This window comes from Limulus polyphemus, unplaced genomic scaffold (genome assembly GCF_000517525.1).
Source record: "Limulus polyphemus unplaced genomic scaffold, Limulus_polyphemus-2.1.2 Scaffold3541, whole genome shotgun sequence".
NCBI lineage: Eukaryota > Metazoa > Arthropoda > Merostomata > Xiphosura > Limulidae > Limulus > Limulus polyphemus.
The window spans coordinates 68,239-81,714 of record NW_013669151.1 but is presented as its reverse complement, the minus strand read 5'-3'; the positions used below and the strand labels follow the sequence as shown (position 1 = coordinate 81,714).

The 13,476-nt window shown below is 36.0% G+C and overlaps 1 protein-coding gene across 2 annotated transcripts in view; it reads left to right on the top strand.

Moving 5' to 3' along the window:
• The window catches only part of LOC106469552 (probable C-mannosyltransferase DPY19L3), a 37,908-nt gene that overhangs the window by 20,784 nt on the left and 3,648 nt on the right, over positions 1–13,476 (top strand). For both annotated transcript variants that reach the window (XM_022398093.1, XM_013930048.2), the window contains exon 2: positions 2,291–4,247. In XM_022398093.1, the coding sequence (XP_022253801.1) occupies positions 2,310–4,247 (1,938 nt within the window). In that variant the 5' untranslated portion in view covers positions 2,291–2,309. The remainder of the gene's footprint in view (positions 1–2,290; positions 4,248–13,476) is intronic.

Sequence of the window (13,476 nt, the reverse complement as noted above, 5' to 3'; positions counted from 1 at the left end):
AGCCATTATAAACTTTGGAAGTTTACATGTAATTTAAAATCTGTTCTTCAACATATTTATTTATAGATGTCTAGAATGGCCTACTAGATATAGATGGTGTGTGCTATATCAGTATATGTACGGTAATTTATTTTAAACATTCATTGTTTTGGCATATAATTTATAATTGTGGAGAGCTTCATGTAATTTTTATTTTACTCATTTGATGTGTAGAGGGTATAACCTAACCGGGCTGAATGGCCTGTTAGTATATTTTCATATGTTGTTAGGAGCCTTTTATTTCACTAAAAGGAAAAACAGTCCTTAGTGAATGAACAAATGATTCAAGATGCCTACAGTACCTCTATGCTCAAACATATCATTGACATTCCAAGAAAATTAAACATGTTGGTAGACTAGAAGATATCTAAACCTATTATTAGTAAAGAACAACTTAGTGGATGCAAAGTTGAGAAACATTATCCATTAAATACTTAAGTCAGAATTTTAGAATGAAAGAAAAGTTTACAATGGGAAAATATAAGAAAAATGAACTTTTTTTTACCTTGGAAGGTGAAATAAGACTTGGTAGTTGAGAAAAGTCAGAAAAAGAGTATGTACAAATTTTCATTGTTTCTAGATCTACCCTGATCTTCAAACAATGAAAATTATTGAACCAGGAAAAATTAGAAATAGTCCCACTGACTTTCACAGTGATATTGTTAAAATAGCAATTAAATATTGATATGCAGTCACATCATGGTTGAGCACCGCTGTCTAGATCTAAGCTAAGTTTACGTCATCCTAGAACTTAGCACATTACACAAATTGTCTAATCAGATCAAAAAGTTACAAACAACTTTTTAATTTTAAACATCTTCTAGTAATTTAACTCACCAACTCTCATCATAAATTGATACACTTTTGAATATGAGGTGGTGGCACAAACAGACACATGTTCTCAGTTTCTTAACCATTATTCCAAACAACCTTATCTTTCAAACACCACTGTATATCTATAATAATAATAGGGCATGTCTGTTAGTCTGTGGGTGACTGCCATAGCTCCAGGAGGAAAGAACCTAGAAACCTAAAATCTTGCACACATACTAAGTGGACCCTGAGGGTGTGCACCTGGGTATTATTACTTATCCACGTGCGTGTGTACACGTTTTTTTAATGAGGCAAGCTAGCAAAAAACCATATAGAAAAGAAATGATTCCTTATATAACAGCTTCTAATATATAGAAAATCCAGTGCATTTTGGTAACAATGCATTCCAACAATAGCTTTTATGTCATGTTGCTTAGCAACAAAAGTATATAGGTTATACTTTTATGCTAAAATGGCTTCAGAATACACAAACTATCAACCTAGTAGCCAGAGCAATGCCGGGTACTTTAGCTAGTATATAATAAATGCTTATTAACAGACATGCATAACAAAAACTTTTTAACATAATTATTACAGCTATTTATTCATACTTATTCCATGAAATGTCTTGCCATGCTACCAAATAGGACTTGATTTAAAAACCAAATGTTCACTCATAACCAATCAAATCAGATTACATGATCAAGTAGATTCTATTCCCACTGCTGTGAGAAGGCAGAAGAAGAAGCATGGTTTCACAAAGAAAATCACCATAACACACAAATATGATTTTACCTTTTATGAAAACTTACTGTAGGTAGTAATACAACACTAGTCCTCTGCTGTTTTAGTAAGGTCCATGGAACTGGCAACTGCTACATGTGTGCTGCTGAAGCTAGAAAATCTGTCTTTAAGCTATTTTTTTACAGTGTTCAATAATTTTATTTTAGTCACCAAAGGATTAAACAGTTTAATATTTTATTCACTTTCCAGTGCACTAGTTGAGCAGCTCATATCATTTTTGGTGTCTATGTATACGTGTATTTGAAAGCAGTAAAACTTTTTTTGGATCTTAGGTGTGAATTTGTAACATACATGATATTTTTCATGTGTTTCTAAGCATTTACTGTACATAAGTATAAGTTTGAAATTGATGAGATGGAAGTGCTCCAATTTATACATTTTAAAGATTTTCAGAGCATAAAGTCTGTAATGTACTTAAGAAAGGCAAAATGATCTTAATTCTGTTTTTAAGAATAAGTAACTGTGTAGAAACAGTGTAGAAGTCAGCACACTTACTGAGCTGCATTATTAAAGCTTAAATGCCATTATTAACACATCCATAGAAATGTTTGCAAGTTTCGTAACTTACACAATATATTGTAAGAATTTAAAAAGTACTATGTGATTTAAATTATAAACAATTTTATCCTTTTAGATATCTTCTTGAGATTAAGATGGATGTGAGACGTCGAAAAGGAAGAAAAGATGCTGGTCATAAAAATGAGCGAAAACAGCACAGAGGAGAAGGAGGAAGAGTTGATAATGTCAGATATACAAAACAGCAGACTTGTCATATAAAACAGCCAGACTTGTCTGAGTTATCAAAGGAAGAAGAAAATAGAATACCAGCCAGTGAGACACTTAAACCTGTGCAAGATGCTTCATTTGGATTTTGGAATAACTTGTCATGGATTTTAAATTGTACGTGCGGTTGTTTAATAGGACTTATATTGGCGTGCAGTTATTCTTGGTACATGGAGACTCTTCATGAGAATGAATATTGGTTTACAAATATTGGTGAAGTAGAAAGAGAGATTTCATTCCGGACTGAACAAGGGTTATATTATTCATATTACAAACATCTGATAAATAGTCCAAGTATTAAAAAAGGTTTACAACAACTAATGAGAGACAATCTTACTGAATGTGGTCGTACAATAAATATTTTAAACCGTTTTAATATTTATCAGGAGATAATTCTTGCTTCTGTTTTCAAACTATTTGTTCTAAATCAGTACATTGAACCAATTTTTTTTTACACTAAAAGTGTGTTTGCTTTAAGTGGTTTTGGTTTGGGGATGCTGTATATTTGTTCGTGGTTAGTAAACAAATCTTGGTTATCTGCTATGTTAACGGCTGTTATATTCATATTGAATAAGTCTGATGCCACCAGGGTGTACTTTACGGTTCCATTGAGGGAAAGTTTTGCTTTACCTTTTCTTTTTGCTCAAACCACAGTTCTTTGTCTTTATATCAAGCATACAAGCAAACATGTGAATTTGGTGTTGGTATTTTTTTTTCTATTTTCTTTTCTCTTTGCTCTGACTTGGCAGTTTTCACAGTTTATATTGTTGTTTGAGACAGTAATATTGTTTTTCTTATGTATAGTGAAACTGATTCCTGCAGAAAAAGTTCTTAAATTACTTTTCATTATGTATTTTGCAGTTCTCTGTGTAGTTTTCTTACAGTTTGGCCAAAAAATGTTGCTTGGAGCTTTTGTAACCAGTTTTATTCCAGTTGCTTCGTTTTACATATGGCTACGCTATGCCAGAACCCAGCATCAAGGTCAGAAACATGTCAGTTTGTTTGCAGTCATCAGTCTAATTGTTTGTGTTTTTGGACTAAGTTTGGGATTAAATTGGTTGATCAGGTTCTCAATTGGCATTAATTCAGACACACATATCTTCAAGTACTTTCAAGACCGGATATTCTACGCTGAGTCCAAAGATTTTGAAGCTAAGCTCTACACATGTAACCCTGGATTTTACTTCATAGATACTGAGTTTTTTTGGCGATTAACTGGAAACTTTTTGTTCCCTTCTTACTTAATCACCATATTTTTGGTCTCTCATGCAGGAACTTTCTATTTCTGTAAAATTATATCTTTCATCAAAAAAACTCATGAAAATTATAGAATGTTAGACTTTTCAGCATGGCTCACAAAAAGACCTGAGATTATCTTTATTTCATTGTTTAGCATTTTACTAGGTTTTCTTGCTTGTTTTATTCTTAGAATGAAGTTTTTATGGGTGCCCTATATGTGTGTTTTAGCACCATTGGTGTTCTCAGACCTCCAGATCTGGTCCTTAAATGATTCCAAGAGTCTGAGATTTTTACTAGTGAAATCTGCATCTATGATAATTAAAGTTTCCTTCGTAGGAATTGTCTGTTACAAACTTTATAACACTGTTCAAGAAGAAATGATAGATCTCAAGGAATTTTGGGACCCAGACACTGTTGAATTGATGGAATGGATCAAGACTAAGACTCCATCAGGAGCAGTTTTTGCTGGTAGCATGCAACTTATGGCTGGTGTCAAGTTATGTACTGGACGGCCTATCACAAACCATCCACACTTTGAAGACAAGTGGTTGAGGGAACGCACAAAACAGGTAATATCTTTAATTTCTGTCTCATAACATTTAAACTTGTAATGTAAAAGTTCTTTGAAGATTAAGATGAATGTGTTTTGTTTGGTGTATTTATATGTTGTATTGAATATGTGTTTTGGACAAAACAAGAAAGATTTTGTGCACAAGAAAAAAGGTGCTCAAATATAGAAAAGAAACTCAGAATATGTATGTTTTTCTGTTGGATAAAGAAAATTCTCTCAATTGGAGGTGTGTTGGACCTTTCAGAATCTTTATTTATGACTTGTTATCCTACTATCCTCATTATTTATCATGAAAATAACTTGATGTGTCAATCTTATCAATTCTTTTACTAATTGGAATACTTAGTTTGATCATCTCTGACTCTTCTCTCTTCAAAAGAGAACAACTCATCAATCCCCAATTAAATCCTAGTATCACTCCTCTGAAATGTCTCCAGCAGATCAGTGTTCCTCCTTAGAGATGAAATCCAAAACTGTGCACAGTACTCCAAATGCAACCTAACTAGTGAATTATACAATCAATCCATGACCTCTTTAGATATTAAGGCTGTACCATGGGTAGTGTGAGCAATGTGTTTGCATGAGGCACCAACTTGAAGGGGGGCACCAATTGTCTGATTGAATAACAAAGTGAACTAATTGGTTGGGTTGAGGGGCATCAAATTTATGTGCTGCACAGGACACCATCAAACATTGGTATGGCACTGTTAGATATGTATTTAATATTCCTTTATATATACACACACACACACAAACAACTCAAACTCCTGTTAGCTTTATCACTTACAGCAGAACTATATCTTGAAGGCATAATAGTTGCATAAACCAATACCACAAGATCCTTTTTCTCATCCACATGATTTCACATATGATTAGTTAAATAGATATAATTGCCATTGCTCATGTGTTTATCTAACTAACCAGCTGACCTGTGTCTCTGTAAAAACACAAAAACCTCATTACAACTACCTAGACCTAAGTTTTTTTATATCATTAGCATACTTAACCAACTTTATGACTATGCTTTTATCAATGCCATTAATATAAATGAAGAGTAGTAATGGTCTCACACTGTTTCCTAAGGATTACCATTTACTTCCTTCCACCTAGTCAACCTTCAGTTCATTTAACTAATCTCCTACTCCATCAAGGTAACTTTTTCACCAGGGAACCCTACTATTATCTTTTTGTGAATCCAAGTAAATGAAATTAATTCTTTTATCCTTATCTAGATGCCTCTCAGTGGCACAGCATTATGTCTGTGGAACTAACAATGCTAGAAACCAGGTTTCGATACCCGTTTTGAGCAGAGCACAGATAGCCCATTGTGTAGCTTTGTGCTTATTTACAAACAAACCTTATCTAGATATGTAAAAAATCCTAAAACAAATTTCATAGTTAAATAAGATAGGATTTTCCCTTTCTAAAGCCATGTTAGCTGTTTGACAAATGTTAAACTTCATTAAATGATCTTGCAATTCATCTGTTACCAAACTCTTTAAAGCTTTCACTGCTACTGAAGTAGGAATAACCAGTCTTAATCAATCCATAGATGATGCTTAGCCCCTTCCTATAAAAATTGACCCCTGTTTAATGTTCTACTAAAAATGAAAAAAGTGGTTCATAAATCTGGTCCTGTAACACTGTAGGGTGACTATTATCATGTCCAGAAGCCTTATCTATTTTGTTAATTACATGAAGAGCAGGGAAGGACAATCTTAGTAAAGACAAGGATGGATATATTTCTTTAAGGGTATGATACATTGTTTATCTTTCTCCAAGATTATGTAATTCTGTTTAAATGTGTTGTAGAATACATAAAAAAGACAAGCTATCATACTGTTGTATTCTCAACTGATACTTTTCTGCACAGGTGATATGTGGGATAATCACACAGTAAATCTAAATTTAGCTAAGTGACTGGGTTTTAAGTTAAGAAAATATGTGGAATGGATATATATATGATGTAAAGTGAAACATGATCTTTATTTATATACAAAGCAAAAACAACACAGCATTCAGACTTGTGTAGACACTGGACTTGTCACTTCCTATCAGACCAGTAAATTGATCAACTGCTTTCTTTTCACAAGATATCTTTCCATGAAACCTATTTAAGTGGATGAGAAGTAGAACTCAGTGAATCCAACACTCCATACAAAACTTGAAATGTTTTATTTACCCAACATGACCAGTACTACCTATGTAACATAGTTAAAGCTGTAACCTCTAGATATCATCTTGTCAGAAAAGTGAAGGACATTTGCTGTTACTGACCTGTTTTGCACAATATGTGAAGTTGCAACAATATCCCTGTGGTCAGATAGATATTTCTATTACAGAACAACAAAGGACCAGTGTTAGGATCTTTGCTCTTTTTGATTTACATCAGTGACATTGGTGAAGGAATGGTCAATAAATTACTTAAGTTTACTGATGGTATTAAGGTCTTGGGTATTGTTAACTGTGAGGAGGATTCTGTTGCTTTACAAACGGATTTTGATTATGTGGTGGGTTGGGCAAACATATGACAACTAGATAGCTTTTAATTATATTAAATGCAAGGTAATGTATGTAGATTATCATAACTTGAATTATAAGTATATTTTTGATGTGAATAACTTTGACACTACTAGAAAGAAAAGGATTTTGGTGTTCTCATTGATCAGTCTCTTAAGCTAGTCAAGCAGTATGCTGTTCTAGTTATAGGGCAAACAGGAGATTGTATCTTCATAAATATTGAAGAGGATATAATTTTATTCTATAGGTCACTGTTTAGGCCGTGTTTGGAGTATTGCATTCAGTCTTGTACTCTACTTTATGAGAAACATTAAGTTGTTGGAAGGAGTTGAGTGAAGGGTTACGAGAACGATACCTGGGATAGAAGCTGTCTGTGATATGATCTATTGCAAGATGGAGACATATATGCAGACCGAGGGTGTCTCTCCGGGGATTCTGTGGTGGCTTTTGCAAATGACCCAGGACCAGCTGGGGAGAATTTAGACTTGCTTTTTCCACCTCGTTCTTTTAGCTATGCCTTTTCCTCCACGTTTATTGTGATAGTATGCTTTGGCTTATCACCGCCAGGAGGAGTTATATTTAGATTCTCAATGGATGGACCTCCTTTTGGACCTGTGGGGGTCTAGATTGGAACCTGTGATCACATTAAACGGATCACAGTTTTCTCAGATTCGTCTTACTCTCACGGCTGTCCTGGGGGTATTTATCTTTGATCCAACTTTTCTCAGAAGCCTATCAACGTTCCCCTCAGCAATTTGAGGATGAGTTGGAGATTTTGCTGATGTCTACCTCAGTCAAATTGTCTTCTTCAGTTCTTTCTCTGATTTCTTGGCTTATTTGTTGTTGAGATGCATTGGGTAGTGATGAAAGTGTTAATTTACTGTCTTCTGCCCTCAGGGAGTTATGGGAAACTTCTTTTCTCCATCCCATGTTGTTTGCCAGAGTTCCAAAGATATTGGAATCATGAATTGATTCAGCTCATTTACATTTTTCTTTATCATTGTTGGCTTCTCGCCTTTCTGGCGCTAATTTGGATATGTCAGCTCGTAGTGTTCTCGACCCTCTCATTCGGTTCCCAGGTCTATTGATTCCCATAATAAAGTACATCTGTATTCTCTAGGATCTTTGGCTCAGGTGGACCATCGACAATGGGGAAACAGTAGAGTACTTTCTGAACATCTGTAGTTCTTTTAACAGGGATCTTTGGGTACTTCATGTTCTGGCTAGAGGGTTGTTCATTCAATTTACATCACCTCCACCATTATCTGCACAACCTGTTGCCTTTTCACCTTCAACAGATCCACGGTGAGTGGAGCCTCGTTCCCAGGCCATAAAAGAGTTGTTAGTCAAAAGGGCAGTAGAGAGGGTTGATCCCATTCTTCCAGGATTTTATTCCCATTTATTCATTGTACCAAAGAAGACAGGAGATTGGCATCCAATCATTGATCTGTCGCGACTCAACCAATTTTTAGATTCTCCTCACTTTACAATGGAATCATTTCTCAACCTACAATGGCACTTTCTGCCAGGGCTCTGGATAACTAAGTTCAATGTTACTGATGCTTATCTCCATATTCCCAACCCCTATCAGGCTTCAAGCTATGGAAAGAGCCTTCAGGCTTTTACTTATGTCTCCTTCTCTTACTGCATGGATGGTTCACTCTATTTTGGGGTGTGGGCATCCCTTAATCACATGGAGTAAATTTATGACTTTGTCTCTTAAAGTTGACCAAAATATTGGTTCAAATCACTTATTTTCTACATAAAAAAACATAGAGGACTCCAACAGTAAATTACTGGAATTAAATGCAATATGGATGATATTTTTGTTTAAAGTTTTTGGTGTGATTCATATGTTACTAAGCTCCATGTAACCAACAAAGAACTTTGGTGCACAAATAGTTTTAAAAAATGTGTTTAAAATGCTAGAGTTATTTATTGACAATATGAAGTCAGTTGATAAAAATATTTCTCACTTTGGTAATTTTTTTTAAGTTTAGAACTGCAATTTTATAACATAATGAAAAATAGTCGATTGCAACATCATCGATTGCAAATGGTGGTTGGATCGGAACAACACTACTATTGGGGTACTAATTACATCACCTCATCCCAAGATTCATCTGTTCATAGACACATCTCTTCAGGGATGGGAAGCTTATCTTCAAGGTGAGGAGTTCCAGGGTATTTGGACAGAAGATGAATCTACCTCCATATCAATGTTCTCAAACTCCTTGCAGGACACTGGGCAATGGTTCAAGGTCTATTTCTCTTGAAGGCAAAAATTGTCATGATACATTCTGACAATTCCACAGTGGTATCTCAGATATCTCATCAAGGAGGCACTCATTCTTGAGACCTTTGTTTTCGAACCTTTGATATTCTCTACTAGGCTCATTCCCATCATATCAGTCTTTTAGCATGTCATCTTCCAGGAGTGATGAATTTAATTGCAGATTACTTGTCTTGACCCAACTAGATTCTTCTGATGGAATGGATGCTACATTAAGAGATTTTTCAGTGGATTTGCTCTCAGTTTGGGTCTCCAATGATTGATGCCTTTGTGACTCATTGGAATTCTCAACTGCAGTTGTTTTGATCTCTGATACCTCATCCTCAAGCATTGGCAGTAGACGTGTCTAGAAAGTACTGGACAGGTTTACGTCTGTATGCCTTTCTCACGATTTGATTATTGCCCTGGGTTCTGACTATGGTTCATTCCACTCCCTATCGAGTTCTCTTGGTTGTACCATATTGGCCAGCTCAAACGTGGTTTTCACTTCTTCAGTATCTACAAGAATGTCCACCTTTACCTCTTCCACCTTGGCAGTCCCTGTTGAGACAACCTCAATCAGACATTCTCCAGCCAGATGTTCAGAAACTCATTCTTCATGCTTAGAAGTTATGTGGTCCTTTGCCCCACATAAGGGTTTAACTTCTAAGGTTTCTCTGTATTTAACTAAATCTCTTCATAGGTCATCCATGGCCATTTAACAACGGAAATAGAATACTTATTGTCAGTGGTGTACTAAAGGGAATTTAAACCCTCTTCATCTTAAAGTATCTACCACATCCCGTTTTATGACTTGGGTATTTGAGAAGGGTCTTGCTTCATCTATGGTGGCTTTATATAAGACATCTTTATCCACAATTTTTTGGTATTCCAAATATCAGAAGGTGTTTGAATTCTCGGTACTATCAAGTCTACTCAAATCATTTGATATTCTTCAACTGAAACAACCTTTTTAATTACTGAATTGGGATTTTACAGTTGTTTTACATACATTGTCTCATCCTCCCTTTGAGCCTTTAATATCATTTGCAAATTTAAGTAATTTATTGAACATTCCTTCATCTATGTCATTGATGTAAATCAAAAAGAGCACAGGTCCTAAGACTGAGCCCAAATATACACCCTTACACTCATCTATATAAGCAGTAACCTTTTCAAAGAATGTCAAAAGATTTGTAAGGTGGGATTTTCCCTTAGTGATACCATGTTGACTATCCAATAAAAATTCTAAACTTTGTTAAATGGCTTTGCAAAGCATTATTTATCAGACTTTCCAAAACTTTTTCCACAACTGATGTAAGGCTAATGGGCCTATAATTTCCAGGACAATTTTTATCACCTCCCTTGAAAAGAGGAGTGGTATTAGCTAACTTCCAATCCTCTGGTACCTGCCCACTACATATCCTTAACCTCCTTCAAAACCCTTGGGGAAATATTATCTGGTCTAGGAGCCTTTTCCTTCTTTAAACTTCCTCATTTTTTCTTAACCAGCTCAGAATTAATTCAGTCACCTTATTCAATCTTGTTTCCATCTACCAAGTGCTTAAGGTATGGAATACTGCTTAAATCTTCATTAGTACTTACCTCTTCTCACAACATTAGCTATTCTCATTCAGGGGTGCTCTCTATATGCAAACTTTTTTTTTATGCATGTTACCAGCCTTGTGCTCCCCCCTTGTTGGAATTATTATCTTCCAACATGTCTCTCATGCAAATATTCATGCATCATCTGTTAACCAATAGTAGCATAACATGCTCAAATGATGCATGTGGTCCCCTCTACACTCCTCTACTAAACCTCCACTTCTTGTTTGGTAGCATTTGAGTTCAGATGTCTTCTTTTGTGTGCTTAGTGCTTCCAGTATGACAAAACTTTTTTTTTCTCAAACGAAGTAGTTTATTTTTGTCACTATAATTCTGCATTCAACAATTTGTGAACATTTTCTGGAGTTATGTATTCCAAAGTTCACGTTTCCACTTCAGTGGTCATACCAATAACCAGTGTTTTTTTTTCTCAGGCCTCAGGTGTGGCAATCGGACAGTGATCTCTCTGCTTTTATACATCGGGAGATTAAATGCTACATAGGTCAACCTTTGTTCCCTGACATTGCCCAGGCTCTTCTTTATTTGGCTGAAATTGCTCAGAATGATGAGGATTTTGGTCATCTTTTCCCACCTCCAGAGTTTGCCATTTCTTCCCAATTGCAACTTGAGGAATCACCAGGCCTAATTTGGTCTTCACGGATTTTGTGTCTTAGGTTTGTGATGTTTTATCCCTTTCCCCTGTCTCTTATTCACCTTGTCCTTCCTTGTTACATGAGCCATCTTCTCAACCAATTTTGGGATTTCTTTCCTCCTCTGATATTCGGGTACATGTGGATCAATTTGTCTCACAATTAGGTGAGGGGATCAGCATGCTGCACCCCCAAGGACTTCTTATCAGTATGCCCTTTCTTACCATCGTGTGGACTTTCCATTTTTGGATCAGCAGTTGTTGGGTTCATTGTTACCTATTTGGGGGTAGCTCCCAAATCTAATGTTACCCATGCCCAATATTCTTGCCTATGTCTTATCCAAACTAACCTTCTATGGTATCTTTCTTCCACACATCTCTTATCAGAGGCTCTCAACAGAAATCCTGAGAGGTTTTCTGCAGATACCCTTCACCTTCTCACTTCCAAATTAGCCCACATTTCGTCCTTTGTTGTTGGGACTTTATAGGTAGGGATGCAGTATTGGCTTGGCTCAATTTACCCTCTAAATATCTTAGGGACTCACATCTTGCACTTTTTCTTAAACATTATGTCTTTGATACAGTCCCAGAAACTACCGAGCCTTGAGTAACATCAGCCTTTCCTCCTTTCTTCCTCCGCGAGATCCTGTGGCCTGCCAGCATCTGTCAGAGGTGGTTTGAGATTTGCTTTTCCAGCAAGAAATTGAACCATTCCACTATCCTTCAGGTTTTTTTTTTATTCCCATTTTTTCATTGTCCCTAAGAAAACCAGGGATTGGAGGCCAGTAATTGATTTATCTCACCTCAACTGCTTCATTGCACTTCGCAAGTTCACCATGGGGTCTTTTCTTACTCTGATATGGGCATTTTCTCCAGGGTTGTGGAGGACAAAAATTGATGTGGCCTTCTGCTAACACTTACATACCCACTGGAGTTGAGCCATCACCTTTTGTCATCACAATTGCAGTTCACCCCTTCAATTGGGAGACCTCATCCTACCTTTGCATGGAAATCGGTTCCCATCATTGAGGTTTTAAATTAGAGTGAACCAATCAACATAAGTCCTCACACGAGTTCAGGTTGTTTATCTTCCCCAATTGCTCTGTCTGTGTCTTTGGTCACAGCAGTGGTACGTGGGATTGTTCCAGTGCTATCCTTGACTATCCCTCATTCTCTTTTTATGGGGATGTTATTGCGATTGGATGATGTCGGTCCGTGCTACAGGTGGGGAAGTTGATTCCATGCAATACCAAATATCAATTCCCAGATCTATAGATTGGTGATGATCCTTGTTGCATACCCAGAAATCGGTGCTGATCTTAATCCCTGATTCTTGGGTTTGAGGTGAAGATGATCCTTATCCTACCCTCGCGTGGATGTCAGTACCATACAAGAAAGTTTTGGATGTAGTTGACTTACCAAGTATGGGTCACTGCATCCTAGCCACTCTACACCTCACAATCTATGCAATGGCAAAGAGTATACCTGACTCAGAGGTGGTGTGGTTCCTCTATTCTAGTCTTTGGATCTATACCTCTCATTGATGTAAGGAATATGTTAACCTTGAATATTTGAAAATTTATCTTTAAAAATTTTCCACATCCGATCGGTGTCTCCAAATAACTCAGCTGCCCAATTCACAACATATAATTCTTGTGGCATTCCTTCAAAATTTGCTTTTTTGAAATTTGTAACCAAAATATCATTATTCTTTATCTCCATGTGTAGCAAAACATCAAACCTAATAGAGCAATGATCACTTACACCCAGATTTTCCCCAATTTCTACCCTTTTGATCATTTCTATATTTGAAGTTAACAATAAATCTACAATATTGTTAAGGGAATTAATATTGATTCATAATTGTTTTCATAACTTTATGCTGAGAATGGTAGAACTAGGGGACAGAAGTATGTATTTTAGCAGGTTAGGAGTTGTTTTTATTTAAAGGTTGGTTTTAAAGATGTGGTTAACGGAAAGATTGGTAATATTTGAATGATAAGGGACAGCATTGAGTTTTTATTTAGTGGATGGAACAGCCTAGGTGGACCAATAGGTCCTTTGTTTTTCTCAAATTTTTTATATTGTTACGTCTCCGTTTGTTAATTGATTTTCCGTAACTTTGTTCCAACGAAACTTTAGCGACACAAGTCCTTACTTAATAAAATTGGTTTATTCTTT